This window comes from Ailuropoda melanoleuca, chromosome 1, assembly GCF_002007445.2.
Source record: "Ailuropoda melanoleuca isolate Jingjing chromosome 1, ASM200744v2, whole genome shotgun sequence".
NCBI classification, from domain to species: Eukaryota; Metazoa; Chordata; class Mammalia; order Carnivora; family Ursidae; genus Ailuropoda; species Ailuropoda melanoleuca.
The window spans coordinates 176710152-176734655 of record NC_048218.1 but is presented as its reverse complement, the minus strand read 5'-3'; the positions used below and the strand labels follow the sequence as shown (position 1 = coordinate 176734655).

General features: G+C 36.0%; 1 protein-coding gene across 1 annotated transcript in view; it reads left to right on the top strand.

Annotated features, from left to right (window-relative positions):
* Positions 1-6872: 6872 nt before the first annotated feature.
* Positions 6873-24504, top strand: part of BMT2 (base methyltransferase of 25S rRNA 2 homolog) — a 93003-nt gene continuing 75371 nt past the window's right edge. The window contains exons 1-2 of the mRNA XM_034645096.1: positions 6873-7187; positions 21849-21990. Coding sequence (XP_034500987.1) covers positions 7028-7187; positions 21849-21990 — 302 coding nt within the window. The 5' untranslated portion in view covers positions 6873-7027. The remainder of the gene's footprint in view (positions 7188-21848; positions 21991-24504) is intronic.

The window sequence follows — 24504 nt, the reverse complement described above, 5'->3', positions numbered from 1 at the left end:
TCATCTGTTGATAGACATTTGGGTTGTTTTCAGTTTGGGGCTGTTACAGATATACCTGCTGTAAATGTTATATATTTATATATTTACACACATATGTAAAGTGTATACATATATATACACTTTTATTACTCTTGTGTAAATACTTGGGAGTGGGATGGCTGAATCATATGGTAGGTGTATGTTTAACTTTTTAAAAGACTGCCAAACAGTTTTCCAAAGTGGTTGTACCATTTAACATTTGCACCTGCGCTGTATGGGAATTCTCCCACCTCTATGTTCCAGCCAGTACTTGATATGACCACTCTAATTAATTTAGACATTCAAATAGGTGTGTAGTGGTATCTTATGAATTTTTAAATTGTTTTTTCCTAATGACTAATAATATTAAGCACTTTTTTCACATGCTTTTTGCTATCTGTACATCATCTTTAGGGAAGTTTCGTATCTGGTTCCCCTTTGGTGAAGGAGGGAAGTTTGTTTTCTTATTATTCAGTTTTGAGAGTTCTTTGTATATTCTGGATACAAGCCCTTAATGAGACATAAGATTTCAAATATTTTCTCCCACTCAGTGGCTTGTCTTTTGATTCCCTTAGCCATCTAAGTCTTTCGAAGAGGAAACAATTTTAATTTTTGTGAAGTCCAAGTTAATTTTTTCTATTGTGGGTTGTACTTTATGTCATCTCCCAAAAATATGTGCCTAACCCAAGGTCATAAAGGTTTTCTTCCAGAACTTTTACGGTTTTAGGTTTTATATTTAGGTCTGTGCTCCATTTTGAGTTAATTTTCATATATGACATGAGACAAGGACTGACATTTTTTTTACATATAGATGTCCAATTGTTCCAGCATCATTTATTGAAAAAAAAATCCTTTTTCTGTGAAATGTCTTTGCAATTGTGAAAAATGGATTGTCTATACATGTGTGTCTATTTCTGAATGTCTCTCCTGTTCCATCGATCTACTCGTTTATCTTTACATTTTACACTGGGGCTCAGGACACTTAAACATATACTATACATATATAAATATAGACACCTACATGTAATTAGAACAAAAGTTCCACCAGGCAATACTTAACCTTCATTAAGTGCAATAAGACATGGTGGTATTTTCAATTTTATTTAGTTTTTAAAACTGTGGAGCACACTATGTTGATTTTATGGTCCACTATTGAGCATTGGCCTAAAATTTGGAAAACACTACCAATTTAAAAGATCCCTTTCAGCCTCCAAACCACTATAATTCTGTGACTCACTTTAATTTTCGGAACATTTTGTGAGATGTATCTTGCCATATAGAGGCTACTCGGCTCCTTTTGAACACCATTTTTGCATCTGGGAGATTTCCTCCGGCACAAATGCAGGCTCAGATAAGAGACTTAGACTCTGCTAACTATATTCTCTGGGGTGAACTGTCTATTCAGAAAGGTGCAAAACAATGAAGCAGAAGCTACAGGGAATCTTTCGGTCCGTTGAGGGAGACTGTGGAGGTGTGGGTCTTTTAGCATTACAGTGACTAAAGTTCCATCATTCAAAGACCAACATTTGCCCTGTAAGCCAAGAAACAGAGTCAGTGGGGTTTGAACGGATAGAGTGGTCGCTGGGTCTGACTTAGGTGTTAGACTACCAAGCTGGGTAGTCTCCAAGTCTGCCACTTTGGTCTTTCTGGAGATTGGGGGCCACCTAATATCCTTTAATAATATAATTTTTTTTAGATTTTCATTTTTCTGATGATTAATGATGTTGAGCACCTTTTCATGTATCTGTTGGCCATTTGTATGTTTTTCAAGATAAATAAGTAAAATGCATTACTTAAAAAATATATTTCTTACTGTGTGTCATGGTAAAAAAGAATATAGAAAAACACTAGTCAAATCTAACCTCTTCATTTAACATATAAAGAAGGAAAAATAAAGCTTAGAGAAATAAAGTGATTAAAGCCCTGGTGGTTAATGAAAAGCTGAAATCAGGATGCAGAAAATCTCTTAGTCCTATGCTCCATCATAAGAACATCACGTATCACCTGGAAGAATACTTCCCATTTTCTACGTAGATATCTCATTACATTAGTCCTGTTGTGAAAATTAAATGAATTTCATTAATTAGTATATTACAAAAATACTGTAAATTTTATCATTGCATTTGGAGTTAGGCACTAATTAATGGCTTTAACTTGCTCTAGTTAATACTAGGCTTAACGTGATTTAACTCTGGAAAGAGAGGTAATCTGTGCTATTTTAAAGATTGTTATGTTGGCAGATATGTTAAGAACTGCAGGGGAGATATTGCATAGTAGTTATAAGCAAATTCTTTAAGAAAATAATACTATTTTCAATAAATAGAAAGAATTTTAAAGTTGCGATCCACTATACTGAATGAAACATATCCCTGAAAATATTTCTTTTCTTGCTAGTTCTCTGCTATTATTTTAATTAATAGAAGTATTTATATTAAACTTACATTTATAAAATGTACAATGATGTACATCAATAGTGTAAAAAGACTTGATGTCTCTTTTTACTATTGAAGATAGAGATATATTCCAAGCGGGCTAAATCTTTGGCTTGTGGCTATTTAGAAATAGAATTTTTAGAAATTCAGCTAAAATGAGGACTGGAAAAATAAAACCTAATTGTTTTTAAGATTTTGATAATAGGGGCGCCTGGGTGGCACAGCGGTTAAGCATCTGCCTTCGGCTCAGGGCGTGATCCCGGCGTTCTGGGATCGAGCCCCACATCAGGCTCCTCCGCTGGGAGCCTGCTTCTTCCTCTCCCACTCCCCCTGCTTGTGTTCCCTCTCTCGCTGGCTGTCTCTATCTCTGTCGAATAAAGAAATTAAAAAATCTAAAAAAAAAAAAGATTTTGATAATAAAGAGGGTCAAAGAGGAGTAAATAATAACATAGTGAAAAACAAAAATAAATGAAATGCTTTAGATCACTTAAAGAACTCGAATTCCTACTGTGTAGTCTTCTCCCACCTGCAGGAATACTCAATAAATAATGGAAAGTACACATATGCAAAGTGTACCCAGAATCCTTCTATTCACTAACTCAGTGCCATCACCAGATTTTGATATAGATTTTAGACTTTTACTTTTCTTTTTTTTTTTTTTAAAGATTTTATTTATTTATTTGACAGAGATAGAGACAGCCAGCGAGAGNAGATTTTGATATAGATTTTAGACTTTTACTTTTCTTTTTTTTTTTTTAAAGATTTTATTTATTTATTTGACAGAGATAGAGACAGCCAGCGAGAGAGGGAACACAAGCAGGGGGAGTGGGAGAGGAAGACAGGCTCACAGCAGAGGAGCCTGACGTGGGACTTGATCCCATAACGCTGGGATCACGCCCTGAGCCGAAGGCAGACGCTTAACCGCTGTGCCACCCTGGCGCCCCTAGACTTTTACTTTTCATCATGAATTAATATTTTTTGAACTCTCACTCAGAATAGAATGCACTTTATTTTTACATGTTGACTGTTACCGTCTACGGGAATTTGTTTCCCTTATAAAGAACATAACGACAAACAAAGAAGACAGGTGTTTTTCTTGCCAAGAACATTTTTCCTATACTGAGTGGTTCTTTGACAGGGAAGCTCACTATGACACACCAAATGTGCATGGGGAAGAGTGCAAAAGTTGGTCAGGTAAGGCAAAGAATGAGGATGAGAAAATTAGTTACCAGGGGTTTAGTGCAGTCATTAGAAAAAATGCCTCTTCCTCCCAGACTGGTTTAACCCGCTCAGTGAATACTGTTTTATTCCAATATTCCTTTTACCAACAGCCATTTAAAATAATAATGAGAGGGTGCCTGGGTGGCTCAGTCGGTAAAGCATCTGCCTTGGCTCAGGTCAGGAGCCCAGAACCCTGGGATCGAGCCCCCGCATGGGGGTCCCTGCTCAGGGGGAGCCTGCCTCTCCCTCTTCCTCTGTTGCAACCCCCCCAACTCTCATGCGCTCTCTCTCTCCCCCTCTCAATAAAAATCTTAAAAAAAATAAAATGAGAGAATTTAAAAAAAAAATAAGATATTTACAGTAAATGAAATCCTGTCATCACATGGGAGGCAAAGGTATTGATATTTTCCTGCACATAGGATATGCTCTATGGCACCAAACATACTTCCCACAGAGATTCCCTCTTAGCAGCAATTTGGACAAATATTTTACTTAAATGAAAAATCCCATTACCATTCTTCTGCCACCTTATCAGATAGAAAGCTTTTTCCAGTATTACAAATCACATCAGAAGAAGGTTATAAACTTCCTTTTAAACCGTGGTCTATGGCCAGTTGCCATAGTTCTCCTAAGAAAAGTCAGTGTTGGTTACATTGACCTTTGCCCTATTTGAATTCATGTAAATTCAGAATAAAATCCAGCTTCCCAATTCCTTTCTCAAGTTGCTTCTCAAGAAACTATGAAACCAAAAAACACATTTAAAATATGGAGCTCTTTAATTTGCTTGAAAAATGACAACTAAAGAGTCTAAATTACATGCTCTTATATTAATATTCAGTGTTAATATTATACCAACCAGAATAGCTAGTTAAAAAACAGCAGAAAAGTCTCACATGTTTCTTAAATACAAAGACCTTTTAAAAATCTCATTAATGATTTTGTCAATTGTAATACTTATATTTGATAAGGATGCAGTGAAATAGACATATATACTGCTGGAGGTGACATAAACTCCACCAACAGACATTCAACAATATATATTAAAAACTTTAACATATTTTAATTAAATTATTAAATTAATTAAAAATTTGACTCATGTTTTAGTTAAAAATTTGATCCTCTGATTAAAAAATTTGACTTTTGGAAATTTAGCCTAGTGAAATGTATAACAGACAAACATTTGTGTACAAGGGTGTTCATCACAGCATTATTTGGAACACCCAAAAACTGGAAACAACATAAATATACTATAGTTGGGAATTGGTTACTAAAGTGAAAGGCTATTCATATAATAGATTACCTTACATACATCAAAAATATCCAATTTGAAATAAAGATATACAAGCAAAGAAAAAAAAATGTTAACAGTTGTTATCTCCCAGTGGTGGGTTTCCAGGTGACTTCTACTTTTTCCCCCAGCTTTACTGAGATATAACTGACACATAACATTGTGTAAGTATAAGGTGAACAATATCTTGACTTGATACTTTTATAAAATGCAAAATGATTACCACTATCAAATTAGCTACCACCTCCAACCCATCACACAGTTACCATTTCTTCTTTGTGATGAGAACACTTAAGATCTTCTCTCTCAGCAATTTTATTTTACTCCCATTTGTATTTTCCAAATTTCCTTCAGTATACATCTTTACCTTAAAAAGGACTTTAAAATTCATTTGCAAGTAGTAGCAGGGGGAGTTTGTTTTTTTAGTACAGTTCAGTACAAATGAAATTTAATGCCCTCTTTACAATGGTTATAACTTCCAAATATTTGCACCTCTTTTCACTTCCCATATATATTAAAATATGGAAAGAGCCAAAACAACTGTGTCATTAAAGCTTCTCTTTCTTTCCAAATGAAAAGCCCCCAAGTAAGACCACCATAGCTTCAATTTACTACACATGTGTGTGTAACTTCATTATAATTAATTCTTTTGAAGTTTATCTGTATTTGATCTGCCTCTTCACTACGCAGGTAGGAAAACATCTTCCATCTTTATATTCCACCCATCTTCTCCCTTCATTTTACCCCTCCTGTTCTTCCTATGTTCTAGGGGGTGTGTACAATGCTTTGCTCTTCAGAGTCTTCATTATTGAGAAGGTGACATATAAAACTTAAATGCAAGCTTTATTTATGTTCGTAAAATCATTGGTTAAAAAGTTTTTTGTAACAATTTACAAACGACACCATGTAACCAACAACTGCAGTTCGGGGGTACTCTCCACCCTAACACAATCTTTAAGAGCTCTCAGCCTTTTGAGCAGCAGCCCCAATACCACTTCAAGAACTAATACAGTCTACATCTCTCTGGGGAGCGGGGACAGAAATCAACAACCACACTCCCCGGAAATTCCCAAAGAGAAGGGCGAGGAGATGTGCAGGTGATGTTATAGGTTAGGCACTTAGGCACACTTCATAGACTAACCCACCAAATTAAAGGGCAGGAGAACACCCGAGCCAATTTTAAAAGCACTCGGTTCTGATGCAAATTAAATCAGGACACGCTCCCTCTGACACCAGGGCCACCACAAAAGTTCTTGAGGGCATGTGTTGAGGGTTTTCCATCTTTCCTTTTCTTTCCACTGTCATCTTCTACTGCTTTTCTTGGCCCTCTCCTTTTCCCATTTCCTGTGTCCTTTGCCCAGCTCTGGCACTAAAGGCATTAACCACTGCCGGCCCGTGAATTAAGGCACCACTTGGTAGTCAGACCTCTCCTCTTGACAATGAAAGCATCTTTGCTTGGGTCCCTCGAAGTGTAAAATTCCTGTGCTGTCGAGTCATCTCAAAAGCGTTTCCCCGCGCTGTACAGCTAAAGAGAACCTATAAGTGACAAAGTACAGCAGGGGTTTAGGTAGGGGACCCCAACCGCTTCGCGGAAGAACATAATTCTCAGGGGATGGAATGGCTGGAAGACCTGAGAACGCTGGGCAGTAGAACCGAGCCCCAACTAAGCAAACTCAGACGCGCAAGCGCGAGGTTCATAGCGCCTGCGCACAGAATCTGGCGAAAGTGGGAAGCAGAAAGGAGCTTTTGGGCCCAGCGCTCCCACTGTTTCAGCTCCCCTTAGCTCCCAAGCCCCGCCTCCACCAGCTGCTCGCCGTCCCAAACAACCGGGTGCGCCGCCGGCCCTCTCCGTCCATTGGCCCTTAGCCTTTTCCGTTTCCGCCCAGCCCTCCACAGTTCACCAATCAGCTTGAGCGTTTGGGTAAGGGGCCACCTCCGAGGCCGACGTTTCGGCTTCTCTGCCTCCCCCGGCTGCTGCCTCCGCTGCTGCCTCCTCCTTCCCCTCCTCCGTCAGGCAGGCGTCTACGGGGGCCTGAGGGGCGGCGGCGGCGGCGGCGGCGGCAGCGATATGGAGCCGGAGGCCGGCGGCCGAAGCAGTGCTCGCAGGCCCGGGGCTGGGCCCCCGAGCACTCCGCCGCCTCAGGAGCAAGAGCGGAAGCTGGAGCAGGAGAAGCTCTCCGGGGTGGTGAAGAGCGTCCACCGGCGGCTCCGCAAGAAGTACCGGGAAGGTAAACAGCGAGCTTGAGCGAGGGGGGAGGGGAGGCCTCATCCCCCCCCCCCAGCCCCTGTCACCTCTCCCCTCCCCCAAGGGGCCACCATTACAACCTGAAGGAGCGGCACGTCAGCCCCTGCCAGTGCCTCTCTCCCAGGCCCGGACGCCCCCTTCTTGGTCGAGTCCTCAGTCGGCGTCTGGCGCGCTCCTCCCGCCCCCTTTTCTTTGAGGGCCCTTCAGGAGAGTTCCAGGGCTGTGGAGGAACTGAGTCCCCACCCCTTCCAATCCCCTGTCCCCAGTCGGGGTGCTGAGATTGTTGTCACTACACACACAAACACACGCACCCTCCCAGAAAAGGTGGAGGTCGCTTGTCGCGAGAGGTGAGGGTAGAACACGAAGGCAGGTGAAAGCCATTTGTGAAAGACAGATTCAAAGAAGCCTGAGTTGCCACTCTCTCCCTTGCGCTTGACCAGCCTGTTTGATTTGCTGGCCCGACAGACCCCTTGCCTGCGGGTTTAGCCAGGCAGTGTTGGAGCTTCCTTGCATTGGTTTCGAGGGCTGCGAAGTCAGCAGGCCTTCTAGCTGACTGGACTTCACCTTGTTAAAGGGGGGAAGGGCGCCATTCATACCCCCCACCCGCGATTCTTCAAAACCTTGATCTTAGTGTTTATTTCGGTGGGGGAGGAAAAGATCTGGGGCAGGTTCTCAAAATACTGTTTAGCTTTGAATAGTCTGTGTAACCACCAAGCCTCCTAAGGACACAGATGGCCAGTGAAGCTGGCCATCGCTGGGAACCTGTCCTATGGAAGATCTTAAGCAAAAGAAGAAGCCTTTACTAGCTTTTGCTTCTGCCTGAGGAGCTTTTATAGTTGGGGTCTACAGTTATCCTTGGTGTTTTTAAATATAGGCTTCTTTACCGAGCTATTTTATAGGTCACTTGACATTGAAAATTCCCATTTTTTCACACAGGAGAAATTCCTTGAGTATCAAAATGAGGGATAACCTTTTTCTTGCTCTCATTTTAGCTTAATTGCAAACTGAAAAGTCGGCAGTTTTCTAGTGTGAGTCTTAACAGTGAGTTAAATTTACGGTTAGAAGCAAAATTCTGACAGTGACATGTAACACGTTACTTTTGATTTACAAACACTTTTCAATTACTCTAGAAGATTAGAAAGATGTATCTTTTCTTCCTTTGAATGTAGTTGATGTGTTTCATTTTTCAAACTTTAAATTCAAAGTTTTCCTCCCTTGGCAACTCAAGCCTAGCTTTTTAAATAGCTGTTTAAATAGTCATCCTCAAAGATGACCTGTAGTTATTGTTTAATAGGTAACAATAGAAAGAGACTTATCAGGCATAGTTAAGATGTTGACTTTTTTTTTTTTTAAAGAACGCTTTAACCCCCAACCCACAATTTATTCAATAAAATTTATTCAATAAAATGGTTGTCATGGCAACCATTGCATCATTCTTGATATTCAGAGAGTGTACTTACATAATGGCATTCACTGTAGATTGGAGAAATCCACTGGAGAAGTGAAGAAATAAATGGACCCAATTTCCTGTAATTTATCATGCTGTTTCATGCAACTCTAAGCAAGTACATCTTTTTAAAGAAAAAGCTGAGTAGCATATAATTGTTTCCATTTTTACCTTCTTATAATAATACTATTAATTTATTCATAAATGAATAGGTTCCACTTAAATCAACACACTACTAACGTGTCATCATGTCTTCAAGTGCTGTTTATACTTGATTAGTTCACACATGTTGAAACATGTCTTTAAACTTGAATATTAACCAAGGGAACTTTTGTTTATAATGAGACTTGGTAGTTGGAAATGACCAGAGCTAGAATAGATACATGTGGTTCATAAATGAATGATCTAGTGTGCTTCTGGGCAGGTAAAGTCCTGGCAGTCTGTAGACATTTAAGTGAGACTGTTCTTTAGGCATTTTAATGCCCCGAATTCCATCAATGGTCTGGATTTCTCTAGGCGTTATTCCAGTGATACACAAAGCCCTGTCAGTAAACTAGCAAAGTAAGAGATCCTAATGAGCATGCCCTTCCTACATTTATTTCTGACATGTAGGTCAAATCTTAGTTGTGGTTGGACAGAAATCTGTGAAAAGGTGAAAAGGCCATCTGTGGAAAAGTCAAAGTGTGTACATAATCCCAAGGAGATAATTTTTAGTGTTTATCTTTGAGGTTTTAGTATTGTTATGATACTGGTGGCCCACAGTCTACAAACATGTAAGTTCATTTGCAAGTTACCCGTGGTCATAAAATAATGATGTAAATGGAGCTTAGGTGCTAGGTCAGGTTATACAGGTCTATTTAAACAGTAACTGTAAGACCATCAATGATAAAACTACACACCTTTTATAACAATATTCCTATCAGAAAATGCAGTGAAAATCCCAGCTTAGAATCTTGGAATGTTAGATTAGAAGGAGCTTTAGCATTTATCATTGATTCCCAAATATGACTGATCAGTAGACTCATCTGGGTGCCATTTGGAAAATTCCCGTCTTCTACCTTGAGTATATAGTTTCAGAATCCTTCTCACTGGGGCCTGGAAATTTGTTTTTTAAATGGGGATTTAAACTAGTTTGTTCCTTTTAAATGTGAGTGTGCCAAATCCCAAAAATATTGAAACAAACTTTTTTGAAGTTTGGATAGTTCATCATTAGCACTGTACATATTTTATGGGAATAATAGTTTTTTCTTCCCAATTGCACACCTGATGGTGACTCCACATGTTGGTGGAATGGAGGGAAAATGGGAAGCAGGGATTTGTGTTAGGTAAAAAGATGCAAATTGATGACAGTGGCGTAATCCATGGAATAGGTATGATTAGCTGAGTTGGGACTATATGAGGTATGGGTTTTTGGGTGAGAAATGGCAAGCAAGGAAATAAATTAGCGTAGAATGAAGAAGGAGGCAAAATGTTCACTGGATACTAAGGACAGGAGTGAGCACTGGATAATGAGTATAGGGTTAGATAATGTGGTTTTCCCTTCCCTTATATCTGGTACTGAAATTGAAAATGAAGCAGGAATAACGATGAAAATAAGATTTTCCTGCTGTGGTAGAAAAAGATTTCTCTCCATCCTTCCCAATCCATTTGTCCAACTAATGCTTGTTGATGGGGATGAGCAGGCTTGGGGTTGGGGGGGTAGTGCATAGAATGGTAAAGACTAGCTGATGGATTTAGTGCACTCTTTCTTTTACCACTTTTTCCCCTTTCTACTCCATTTACTGCCTGTTCTCTGTCACCACTTAGAGATCCTTTACCAATTTGTATAAAGTGAGAATTGGAGATAATGGTCAGCATTATAGGCAGTGCTGATATCTTAAGTAGTTACCAAGAGGAAATGCTAGGGAAATGTCTAGCAGTGGTGAGAAGAGGTGTTTGTAGTGTCAGCCATTTATAACTAAGGGACAGCCTTTTAAATTGAGTTTATATAAATGGCAACATGCTTGCAGATATAGGTGTTTTCTGTCTTTGCTATACAGAACTTTAAAAGTAACACCACCGTGTAAGCCAGAAATATTTTAAAGTATCGTAAGAGTTACAGACAGCTTTTTAATGGTAGTTTTGCTTTCCAAACAGGGACTTCATTGTTTAATCCGATGTGCCTGATGAGTATATATCTAATTGAGAACTGAAGTTGAGCGTAGTGTATTTTCAGTTGTCTTTGGTTTTTTTTTTTTTTTTCTCCGTAATCCTAGTCACATAATCCTGTTCTTAAAATGATTATTATGCTTGGCATCTATTTTTCCAAATTTAAAGTATTCATGTAAAAATTCTGAGAAAATATAAAGGCTGCAGTTGTTAGAAATAAAAGTGTGATTTCCATTCCATTTAGTTTTGATTTTTTAACCCATCTGTGAATGTCTTTAGTAAATTTCATCAGTTTATTCACTCTGAATTTACTTATTCTGTATGCCAAAACAAGTTAAAACAGTTCATCACACAAACCCATGCAGCTTATAAGTTAAAATAAAAATGCATAATAACCTGTTAACAGTGATAGTCTTAAGGTCATGGGATTATGGGTGATCTTTATTGTAGTTTCTTCTATTAAAATCAATGTTAGTAATAGCAATGATGATATTATAAAAGCAGTTAAAACAGATTACTGATACTGAAGCACAAAAGGAGAACACAGGATATGTTGGTTCTGTAGACTAAGTCCAGAAAAAATTATGTTTCAGAGACAAACAGTTGTGAGCAGTATATTAAGAAGCAACTACTAAACAGTCTAGTTGAGATGTTTAATTCTTACTGATTACTCAAATTATTCATAGTTCGAGACAAAGGGTGAGCAAGAATAACAGTTTAAGATAGGCTGAAAAATACGTTTGTGATTGTTACTCTTTAGCAAATACCTCAAACAAAGGAATTGGCAGGGAGGGAAAAAACTGTTGAATTAGAAATAATTTTAAACTAATACCAAAAGGTCTAAAAATGAAAGAATTAATGTAATGTTAGTGTTTCCTGAAATAAAGTTTTGAAATTGTTTTTAAAGCTAGGATAACAAACTTTTTAATTGAAATTTCCTAATTTTTTTTCCTTATGGCCTTCAACACTACTTCAGAATATTAACCAACTCCATGACCCCAGGAAACTTAAAACAGGTTTTCTTTTTTTTTTTAGTTTTTTTAAAGTGAGGTTTTACTCTGTTTTCTTTACATTTTTTTTTTGAATTCACGGTCATTCTGATATAGAATCGGATATAGAAAGGGCTGCTTTGTGATGGATTCTGTATTTAGTCAGCAAAGTAAGTAAGGTGAAGGCTATCCACAGAAGGGCTTTGTTAACTGCATAAGGAGAGTTGGAACTGCCATTCTAGCAGGGAGAAAAAAATGAAGGGTTTAATAATGAGTAACACTAAAAGAGAACATTGATAAACAGTCATCTCAGTGAGAGGCACATAGTATATTAGCTATTTGATTTTGTTATTTTTAGTCATGTTTGTAGTAAGGTATCTTTTTAGGTTTTGTTTTTTTAACATTTCAAAAGGTATAGTAACAATTAAGTAGATCCTCTTGATTGGTGTAGATCGTTTTGACTGTTTTGTGGGGGAACAACAATAACAAATGTAGTGGATCTTGGTTCACATCGTTATCATCTGTGGAACTTTGTGGAACATAGGCATATGTATTTAAAAGGTCCATAGGTTATATAAGGGACAGAGGAGTGAAGGAACACTGAGCTGAAGTACTAGAGATTAGAGTAGGAAGGAACCTGGAAGAAAGGAGATCACCTGGGAGACCTTAACACTAATCTGATTTAGAGTTAATGATAGTATCAATAACAACAGTGATCATGAAAATGAAGATACACCAAAGACTTCTTGAAGGTCAGGGTGAGTAGTTTCAGTGAAAATAAGGGGGAAGAGTCAGAGATGATGTCAAGGTTTGTTGTCTGGGAAAATATAAGTACCCATTTTCATCCATTTTGGAAACGTGTGTGTGTTGGGATGGGAGCAGGGAGAACAGAGTAAACAGACAGGTTGGTTTGTCATAGGGATAGTGTAATTGTTTAGTTCGGAATATATCTTTTGGAAGTGTAGGATTGGAAGCCGTGTCTGTGGAAGTTGAAGTTTGAGGCCAAATGAACTGCCCTGTAGAGTGATGATAATGTATAATTGAGTACAGCTTCTTGGAAAACACCCGTAGTGTCCAATTTTACATTATTGCCCCTCTTTCTGTCTTATGCTCCCACACCGCAATTGTGCTTACCTTTATTGTATTTATCACTTACCAGTTCATTTACCTGTCTTTCCCCCTAAATTTAGTTTCTTGAGTAGGACTCTGCCTTTTGTTTTTATATCCCTAGTATATAGCATCATGCCTTATAAATTTAAGACACAAAAAAAGAAAGAAGCTAATATAGATATTTCCAGATAGTTGAGGTTAATCTTTTTATATTCATTCGTATTTTTAAATTGTAAATTTTGGGTACAATTTTTCTGTAAAGAATTTATGGTCATGGCTTCTTATATTGAATAGTTAGATTAATTTTAGTCTTAAAAATGGTTGAAATTATCAATATAAACATCAGACTGTTTTTCTATAAATAAAACGGTAAATAGTGGAGAATATAGATACTGCAAAGTGCCTTGTCCTTAACATTTGGTACATGTTTGTTGAATCATCTTGCCTTATTTTACTGTATAGTATGAATTTCTTTTCTTTCTTATCTGTACTCCTGTTTCCCTACCCATTGGTTCCTACATACCAGTGTTAGCCAAAGATTAAAAAAAAAAAAAAAAGTTTTGTCCACAGAAAAATGAGAACTAATAAGGATATTGAATTGTGTGTCTGTGTGTGTTAGTATTAGAAGATGGTAATAATTTTGTGTATGAGTGTATATTTCCTTATATTTAAATACTGTAATTTCAGATATAAAAATTTTACAGCCCCAATATCAATCTCCTAAATTTTGGGAGTGAAATTTGTACTAGTTGCAAAATGCAAATATCTGAGAACCACTGATATAAACTGTACTAATTTACTGTGCTCTAGGTGTAGGTATATTGATGCCCATTGCAAGGGTTATTTTAGAATAGATGGCTATCACCATGCCTTTAGTGAGGGATCTGAATATCCCCTTCTCTCATTTATAAAGAAATTTCTCTACTTAATATAGAAATTCTTAGTCCCATTTATACAGAAATTAATTCTCAGTAGGTTGTTCGTAAGTCCTTTGTTTACACTAAGCAAGTGATCTCTGTGGTTGTAAACGTATCAGTAAAGTTGTTTCATAAGGGAATAACAGATGTTGGTGCCATTGATTCTGACTTTTCTTAATTCTTTCCATTTCATGTATAGGATATATTCAGAGTTTTACATTTTTAATTTACTATTTTTATCATAAACATGTTTATAAAAAGAGAATGCTCCAAACACAAGACAGGCTAAAGATAGGCTAAGTTGTGTTTGTAGATACTGAGTTTCATCCATGCAGTGTTTTGTTTTTTAATTAAATTTGACTCTTCAGGATGCCCCAAGCCTCACTGATCTGTATATTATTTCAAGAGGCATTGGAGTTTACAATCTTACCATAGACCTGTGGTTTTGAGCCATCACTGCACAGTGGCTTCATCTGGGGGGCATTAAAATAAATAACCAGTTCCCACTCCTGATCAATTAAATGAAACTTCTGGGTGATTCCAGTGTGCAGCCAGAGTTGAAACCATTGCCAGAAATCTAACAATTAATGCAGTTGCAGAGACTAAATAACTGCATTTGACTGACAAAAGACCATTTGTTTGTGGCAAGTAGAGTCAGTGTACTTTGTTCTGGTGCGCAGCTTTGTTTGTATCTGTGAATGTTCATAAATTAAAAACTTGTAAAGAGGAGCAAGGTGGTACGGTGGTTAGAAGCATGGACTTTGGCAGTTGACTGCTAAATTTGATGTGTACCCTTGAGAAGTCACTTTCCTTATCTGTAAAGTAAAAATATCTGCCTCAATGGGTTGGTGTTAGAATTAAATGAGTTAATATTTGTGAAGTACTTAAAACAGTATTTGCAACATAGGAAGCATTAAATTTGTTAAATATGTGGTTTAAGAAATAATAGAGGTATATCATTAGCTATACTGCCTGGTTGCATTTAAGGCTTAAAACATTGAAGATTGGCTGCTTCCTGGAATTTCTCCCGAGACTGCTCTGTAGTCTCTGTCTTCTTCAGTATTAGAATGGCTGTAACAGTTTTTTTTGCCCCCCCCCACCCGCGCCTTTGCTTCTTATATGTCTGTTTTATAAGAAAGGTCTGACCTTCATAGTACATTACAATATTGGGTTTTTTCCCTCTTGAGAGAAATGACTAGTCACGGCATGTTAGTTATAAGATGCAGGTTTTCAGGTGTTCTGTGTTTGAATCTCAGGAGCTGCTTCTACACCACACACCTTGGATATTTTGTTTCCCTTTAGGTGTGTCACTGTATCAGGTGCACAGGAATGCTGAGAAGCCTGGTTTAACTGTATTTGTGAGACAGTCTGGTCCTGAACACTTCGTTTTAATGCCATAGAATGGCTGTTGAACTTGTTTCCACTTGGTCATGAGTTTATCTGCTTACCTCATATTAGAGGAAATGATCTTTAAAGCTTCTTGAAATGTGAATTTGGTAATGTGGTCATCTATAGGTAATGTATCTTACTGCCCGTATTTGATAATATACCTAAGTAAAAATTAAATAAATTTTTGGTTATGAATTTCTACAAGTTCAAGATTTATGATACTCAAATCAGTTTTCGTTTTTTTTAGAGAAGTTGATGACCCTCAAATTTAATGAAATACAATTTTTTTTATTTTGTAACTTTTACTGTGCTCATGGCACATAATTTTTTTAAATAAAATTTACGGAGGCATAATTTATGTACAATAAACTGAACCCATTTAAAGTGTATAATTCAGTGGGTTTTGACAGCTGTATACACATGTGAAACATTACTACATTCAAGATACAGAACATTTCTATTATTTCCTAAATTTCCTCATGCTCCTTTGTAGTCACTCTTCTCTCACTCTGTCCACTGATCCTTTCTCACTATAAATTTGTCCTTTTTTTTTTAGTGTTTTGTGAATATGGAATCATGTGATTTCTTTTGTATTGTATACCATGCAAGAAGCACAGTAGTGCAGTGTTGATCTTTGGTATCATGACTCACAAGGGTAAACAAGAATAATGACATGCTATTCTTATCTAAAATTGGCCTCAGATTTACACTTAACAAAATTTCTTATCTTCTGTGCTTTATCTTTTTAAAGTGAGAACTAGGAGTTATTGAGAAAATAATATTATTTCTAACATCAGATGGTCCTGGCATGTAAAAATGCATGCACTTTAGCACTATCATTTTTTTTCACATAAAAATAGCTCATCTATTTAAATAGTGTTGTTACCAATAATTTCTCCTTAAGCATATAGCTTTTCCTAAAAGATATACGTACTGCTGGGTTTTTTTTTCTCTTTCAGTGAAAATGCCATTTGAATTTTTTTTTTTTAAAGATTTATTTATTTATTTATTTGACAGAGGTACAGACAGCCAGCGAGAGAGGGAACACAAGCAGGGAGAGTGGGAGAGGAAGAAGCAGGCCCATAGCGGAAGAGCCTTACGTGGGGCTCGATCCCATAACGCCGGGATCACGCCCTGAGCCGAAGGCAGACGCTTAACCGCTGTGCCACTCCAGCGCCCCTGAATTTTGTTTTTTCAGATTTTTATTTAGATATATGTGTTGTTATCAACGAACTTAATGGATACGACTGCACTTCCAGCTACAAGTTTTTCTTTTGACAGTAACATAAAGTAAAAAAAATATATATATATATATGTATATATATATCAAAATAAAATAGTGGAGCTTCCAGAAAATTGACTTTGAATCATTGTTTTTCTAAGCCTCTTGTAACTCTTATTTTGAGAACACTATTTTGAAGTATTTAAATTTTACTTCTTTTTCATCACTAATTATCCATTGACAGTTGTCAACTGTAGTTTGAATTTTACTCTAGCACCGAATTTAATTTATAATTTTGGTGTTTAGTGTATTTTTTGAGCATAGCAAAAATGTAAAACATTTCTTACGCCATTAATGGGGCACTGTGACTGACTCCTATAGCTTATATAAGTTATGAATCAAAATAGTCTTTGCCTTTCAATTTGTACTTTCTAATGGGAAAATTACCATTTTATGGTTTTAGTAGACAATATACAGGAACAAGTGACAAAGTACTATAAGGATTGCAGATACATATAGGTAGGAATTGTAAGATGATCAAGTAAGAAGCAGATAAACCCTTTTGAATATGTGAATTCAATTATGGTTTGAAGGAAAGAAATTTGCTTATAACAGATGGCAGGAGAGAGGTTAATTCAAAAAAGAAGAATAGTATCAACTTTAATAGGGGATTCCATTGGTTCACTTGCGTTTGGACCTCTTCTGAGGTTATTTAGAAGAGCAAAGATGAATAACTCCTTAACTCCATTATACTTGGTTCTTAAAAGACAGTTGCACTCAAAGTAATAATATCTTAAACTAATCACAAAATTATTAAAAATGGAACTTTCTTTTTTTCCTTACATCTTCATGACTTACTTATTTTATAACTGGAGGTTTGTATCTTTTGACCCCCTTCACCCATTTCTCCCACGCCCCACCCCACACTCCTAGTGACCACCAGTCTGTTCTCTGTATATATGAGCTTGTTTTTTGTTTTTGTTTTAGATTCCATGGAACTCTGTCTTTTGAATTAATGAATTAATGTGCGGGTGATTTTTTCCTACTTAGTTGTTACTGTCCTCTCGTAGGAAGTAGCAGCTCATATTTTTCTCTTTTAGTTGTCACATAAAATGTTTGTAGAGGTGAATTTAGTCAGTAATTATGATATTGTCTATATATTAGGACCAATCTTCAAAATAACTTGGTTCATTGATTTCTGTTATTGAACTTAGTTTGACAACTTAATTGGCATCAGTTCTGTTTTAAATTATTAATCAGTTTTTTAAATTACTGTTTTAAAAATTTAAACATAAGAATATAGTAAATAGGGGCACCTGGGTGGCTCAGTCATTGAGTGTTGCCTTCGGCTCAGGGCGTGATCCCAAGGTCCTGGGATCAAGCCCCACATCAGGCTCCTCTGCTGGGAGCCTGCTTCTTCCTCTCCCACTCCCCCTGCTTGTGTTCCTTCTCTCACTGGCTGTCTCTCTCTCTGTCAAATAAATAAATAAAATCTTATTTTATATATATATATAGAAGTTGTTAACTTAGTTCTAGAATCTTATTAGGCAAATTGATGACTTTATCTTTTAGACTAAGCAGAGCTTTAACTTGATCTTTAAAACTATGTATTTGAACAAATGATTACTGATTTCTTCTCTGTATTTATTATTTTAGTTTGACTATACAGTGTTCACTAACTATTAATTTCAAGTTAGGCTGGAGGGCATGTATTTTTTATTGTGCTTTCTAAAAATAATTTTTGAATTCTCCGTATTTGGGCAAAATGAAATGTATGTATTGGAGATTTACCTCTCCCCCCTTCCTCCTCTTTCTTTCTCTTTCTCTCTTTTTTTAAAAGATACATTTATACTTTTAGAGGATGTGTATAAGAAGTGGGCAAGAAAATAGATATTGATTACAATGATTTTGAGTCATCACAGATGCCAATATCATTATAAAATCATTATCTAATTACTAAATACTTAAGCATTTCTGGTTCTGTTGACTAGATCTTTGATGCACATCTCAGGAAGTTCTTAGTTCCTGATTTTGCTGTTTGGTAATGAAAAAGTATTATTCTTTTAAGTAAGACAATTTTTTAAATGTTGGTTGACCTAATTACTAAATGATAATTAAAAATTCTTAGAATCAAGTTTTAACATATTTTTTGTGTATGCATTTTGACCAAGTTAGCAGAAGGATTTTGATTATGTATACTGGGCACTGTTCAACCTTAACTGGTTTTGGGTTTTAGAACCCAAATCATAAATTATTTTGAAAATACTTTGCTTAAAGGATAAATACCATTATTTTGAATACTGTAAAAACAGAGAATAGAAAAAAAAACTGAATTTGCCCATTCTGTTTTTGTTTATTAACTTTATTTAAAAAATAATAAGCTTTCCAAGGGTATTCTAGAAAGTGGAATTTTTTCATAACTGGAGGCTGTGTTTTTGGTTCACCTTTGTAACCACCATTTAACATAGTGTATTCTTAGCAGACAGGGTTTGATACATTCTTGTTGTATATAATTTAAAAATTCAGAGTCCAGGTTGCCTTACATTGGACATAGGAAACATAGGTTCATATCTTACAGCATCCACCACATTTTATGACATATCTTCTTCCCTTTCTTTGATGCCAGTGAGAGTTCATTAACTTTGTTATTCTAGGTAGCGTTTGACATAGAGTATTTTTTTTTTTCAGCAAATCCACTGAAAGAATGAAAAATACAATTGCATTGTTTAGGCTCGATTGTATATATGGGTACTACACTTTACTAATCACACATTGGTTTCAGTATCAGCATACTTGGAGAGAATTTGGAGACTTAAATGTTAGCAAAGACATTAAGTTGGAAGTTTTCTGCAAACAGTTTGAATTAAATAGGCTTTACAGACAAAATTTGAATCCTTTTCTCAAAACTTCAGTGGAGCAGATAGTAAGCTTTAAAACTCTACAAGAAATTGATACTATCTACACAAACTTTGTTGAATGTGAAAAACTGTAGGCCTTCTTAAAAGCTGAAGGGCAGTAGGTTTCTGTATATACAGTTGCCTTTGCAACTCCAGTTAATTCAAGAGTAAATTGAATTTCACAGTATACAGTGATAATAGAGTTGTAGTAGATGCGTTTGGTGCCCCACATAACTTAACCTTGGTCTTCAGCTGTCGTGGACAAACACTGTGAGCTCAGAGGCACCCAGCCCTAACAAAGTCACACTTTAAATGAGTGCTGCTTTCTTTTCTGCTTTCCATTATTCTTCAACACTGCTGGAGCCCGCTAAGGATGTTCCCTTATTCAATGTCTAAGTGCAAACTAGGAGTACAGGTTCTCAACAACTCTCAGTTAATTGGGGGTTGTAGCTGATACATAAAATGTCCCAGCCTCCTGTCTTTTAGGTGCTCAATTCCAGAGGCATTTGTATGCTTCTCTTGCCCACAGCAGCAAACTCAATAGTGCACCTTTGTATTAGCATTTTTTCCTGCCTTGGCTCCTTCTCCCCACTCCTTCACTCCTATTTCCTAAGATTCTGTCCTAAATAAACTACTTATACCCAGTTCTTTGTCTTAGTTGTATCTTCTGTAGAATCTAAGCTAAAAAGTCTTACAGAAAGGAAATCTGTTTAATTTTGTTAAACATAGCTTTTCCCAAATGTATTTGGCCATACAGCTTTTGTTTGAATGATTCTTATTACCAACAAATGTAGTAATTTTAAGTTTTTATTTTACATATTATATAGGACAGTGAAATTTAGAAGTTCAAACAAAAGGCCTTTTAGAATTGAAGATATCTATCTTAATAAAAGATAAAGCACCTTTAAAATGATACTATACCTTAATGAACCATTTGATATCAAGTCTTATGAATAGTCAGGAAGTGTTAGGAACCGTCATACGTTTATTAATGTATCATTAATCAAAATATTTTTTTCAAAGACTTTACTTCCTGTAGTTCTGTTTAGAGAGTTGGTAAATAACTACATCTGAAAGATGTTGCTAAAACTGAGGAGTTTTTCTTTGAGAATTTAAGAAATATATTTGCCTGCTTGTTTTAGTGGACGGTTATTGCAGTCCACTATGTAACAAATTGAGAGCTTTGTCATGACACAGATATTACTGGTTAATGAAAATATTGTTGTGTAAATACATAACCCCCCAAAGGAGAACCCTTCATCCCTTTTGGGTTTACAGTCGGTATTCAGGCCAAGATTGAGACTGTGATATATACTCATTGTGTGTGAGGGCATGTATGTACCTTTATTGCTGTTTCTTAATTTAGACTAAAGGGCTAGTATTTTTCAGCTCAGTCCTTATTGGACTCTGTGCTTACAATAATAAGGTTTTTCAAATTTTGAATAAGTAGGTCTTGATACATTTGAACTGTTGGAATTCTTTTTCTATGTTTAAAAAAAAAAACCACACCTTTTAAATGCTAGAATCTAATAGTCTCACCTGGGGAGAGAATTTGAGTATAATTATTTATCATCTTCAAATTTGGCTGTTCTATGTTTTTAAGTTTATTCTGTCACCAGACAATTGCCTACATTTGAACGTAAGGCAAGAAAACCAATTTTATGACTAAGGACGTTGAGTGAAGCTACCATGATAATTTTTGTTTATCCTTTTTTTAATTCTTTTACCCTTACAATTCTGTTAATGTCATTTATTTGGCCATAGCATTCTCATTCCATTCTTTATTAGAATGCACATTGCTCTTCCAGATTTCATAATATAAGTGGTGACTGATTCAATGTTTTTAAAAAGGTGGTGGCCAGATAATATAGTCAGCTTATAATTTTTATTCAGAACATTTTATAAAGACTTAAAACTTTGGAGAGGCTTCCAAGGTAATTTCTCTAGCAACGTTTTTGCCCTAGGATTATAATTTTTTTAAAGTACAGTATGCCGAGACCATGTCCAAGTGAGTTAATAAAAATATTTAGCTTGCTTGCTAATTTATGTTACCATCTCACCTATCAACCCCTTTTTAATATAGGAAACTGTCTGTAGAGGTCCAAGAAAGTAACAGGCAAGAAGCAGGCTTCAGTAACTTTACTCTGTGCGCAAGGTCATATTGCCCAAGGGTAGCAGGATAATTAATGCTTGAATGCCCAGCCATAATTGTTCCCTACCTGTGTGTTTTTGGTTTATAAACTGATAACTCATACTTATGTGTTTATTAGTTTCATTCAGCTTCACAAATCCATCTGTTTAAAATGGTGAAATTTATTTGATTATCAAATCGTCTTAGTTAAAATGATGCACATTTGCATAAAGGAGCTTTTAAAATTCAAAAGCTTAACCTTCATGAAATTTGATTTCGTGATTTTGCTTTTCTCATTTTTAAGTAATTTTAGGTTATGTAGAAATAAACTTTTAAAAGCCTGAAACATTTTTAAGTGAAGTTAACATAATTCATTTTTTTCCCTTGTTTTTAGTGGGAGATTTTGATAAGATCTGGCGAGAACATTGTGAGGATGAGGAAACACTTTGTGAATATGCTGTTGCAATGAAAAATTTGGCAGATAACCATTGGGCAAAAACTTGTGAGGGCGAAGGTCGTATTGAATGGTGTTGTAGGTGAGTGTTTTTATGAGCTAACATTTTTGGTTTCTAATATATTGTTTAAACTCTTAAATCCAAGTAATGCTTTGTATAATTCACTGTACCAAAATAGGACTGTTTTAAAACAGATTATGTCTTTTAAATAACTTCTCCCCCTTGCCTAACTTTCCCTAGGTTTCTATCATTCATCTCTTATTAATCAAAATGTTTTTCTTGGACATAACTTTAAATTTTGTTTCAGCTTTTTAAAAGTATAGCTTTAAAAATAAATAAAAGTATAGCTTTAAATGCATTTAATATACTTAACTATGAATACATTTAAAATATGAGTTTTAACACTTAACTCTTCATTAATAAATTATAGTATAGAAATTTCTTTTCATAATTATCCATATTTGGATTTCAAGTAAAAGTGAATATGTTTCTATAATTTAAAATTTGAAAACATCTCAAAAGTGTTAAAATCCTGAATTTTGGTTGTTTAACTCAGATTATTGCAGCATTTAAATTTATTTTGGATAATGTTTATATTATCATAGTATAAATTCATAGTATAATTTCTAACATTTAAAATATCAGAAAATGACATACTGCTGGTCAATTCTCTCAAAGTGTAAAATGAGAAGAATGAATATGTATATTGATTGAATTTAAAAATGAATTCCCAGCGGTATCTGGGTGGCTCAGTCCCTTAAGCAACTGAGTTTTGTTTATGGCTTAGGCCATGACCTCCTGGTTGTGAGATAGAGCCCAGGGCATGGAGTCGACTTAGGATTCTCTCTCTCCTTCTCCCTCTGCCCCTCCTCTCTCTCTCATTCTCTCTTCCTCTAAAAAAAAAGTAAATAAATAAAAAATTAATAAAAATGAATTTCCAGAGAACAAAGTATTATCTTTCTGTGCGGACAATAAATTTATGATAACTTCTGGTTTATATTTCATTGTAGTTATTTTATCCAAAATTTCTGTTTTAATATCATTCAAAAGTTATGTAATCATATTTTACTCATTCAACAAATAATCCAGAGGTTTAGTTATTTTATTCATTTAATAAATAATTTTTAATGATTGTCTACTGTGTACTAGTCAAATCATAGGCACTGGGAGTACAGTAATCAACCAAACAAAATTCTTGCTCTCTTGGAGCTTACATGCTAGTGGGGGTTAGAAGCAAGAAACAATATAAAAGTTAAATATATTCTAGGTCAGATATAGAAAGTGCCATGAGATAAATGAAGCAAGGAAAAATAAAACAATTTTAAGTAGGGTAGACGGGGTAGGCCTCACTGAAGTGATATGTGTAAAAAAAACAGGAGAGAAGTGAGAGAAGAAGCCTAAGAAGTCCGAAGGCCTTGAGGTACAGACTATGCTGGGATATTTCTGAAACAGTAAGGAAACCAGTGTGGCTAGAGCAAAATGTGAGGGAAAGAAGAGTGGTAGAGAATAAGATAATGAACAGCTAGATTTTGTAGGGTCTTGGAAACCATTGTAAGACATTGGCTTTTATTCTGTGTGAATGAGTCATTGGATGTTTTAAGAAGATTAACAGGATTTTATTAACCTTTTATAATGTGTCAAGAATTCTTAAGAATTAATTGCTGTGTTAAGATAGACTATAGGAAGGGGAGGGTGTTAAGTAAGGAAACCAGGTAGGAAGCTAATGTAATAATTGAGGTATAAAGTTACAGGGAAACAATGTTTTTGGAGATTGAGAAAGTGAATGGACAGAATATTAGTATAATAAGATTAATGCTCAAATGAGTGTAATGACTGGAGAGGGGAAGGGAAATGATGGTGTGTATATTGTGATTATAATGATATGTAAATATGAGTTAGATGAGGGGGAGTGAAAAGGTGGTATCACCCACCAAAGAATTGTGGACCCCAAGAATTGTGGAGTTGGAGAACTAAAGAAAGGAGCTAGAATAGTAGGAAATAGGATGCTTGGAATTAAAATGTTTGGCGTTTTTTTGTTTGGTTCTAGAGAGAAAATGGTATAAATCTGACTTACACAAGATATACATTTTCTCCTTCAAGCTAGGAAACGCAAAATGTGATATACTACTGAACCGAATATTTCTCTTAAAACACAGAGTAATAATGTAATCCAGTCAGGAAATCAGCACCATCACTATTTAAGACCACCATTCTTGGCTTTTACTAACACTGCTTTAAAATTAGTATTCACATACACCAGGCAAGCTCTCAGACTTTCTTTCTTTTTTTTTTTTTTTTTAAGATTTTATTTATTCTACAGAGATAGAGACAGCCAGCGAGAGAGGGAACACAAGTAGGGGGAGTGGGAGAGGAAGAAGCAGGCTCATAGCGGAGGAGCCTGATGTGGGGCTCGATCCCATAACGCCGGGACCACGCCCTGAGCCGAAGGCAGACGCTTAACCGCTGTGCCACCCAGGCGCCCCTCAGACTTTATTTCTTAAATGGACTTTGATAGGTGGCATTCTCCTAGGAGCATTTGCTTGTATCTTCCTTGAATAATGACTCTGCATCACACTTCACTCTTTTTTCCTTAGA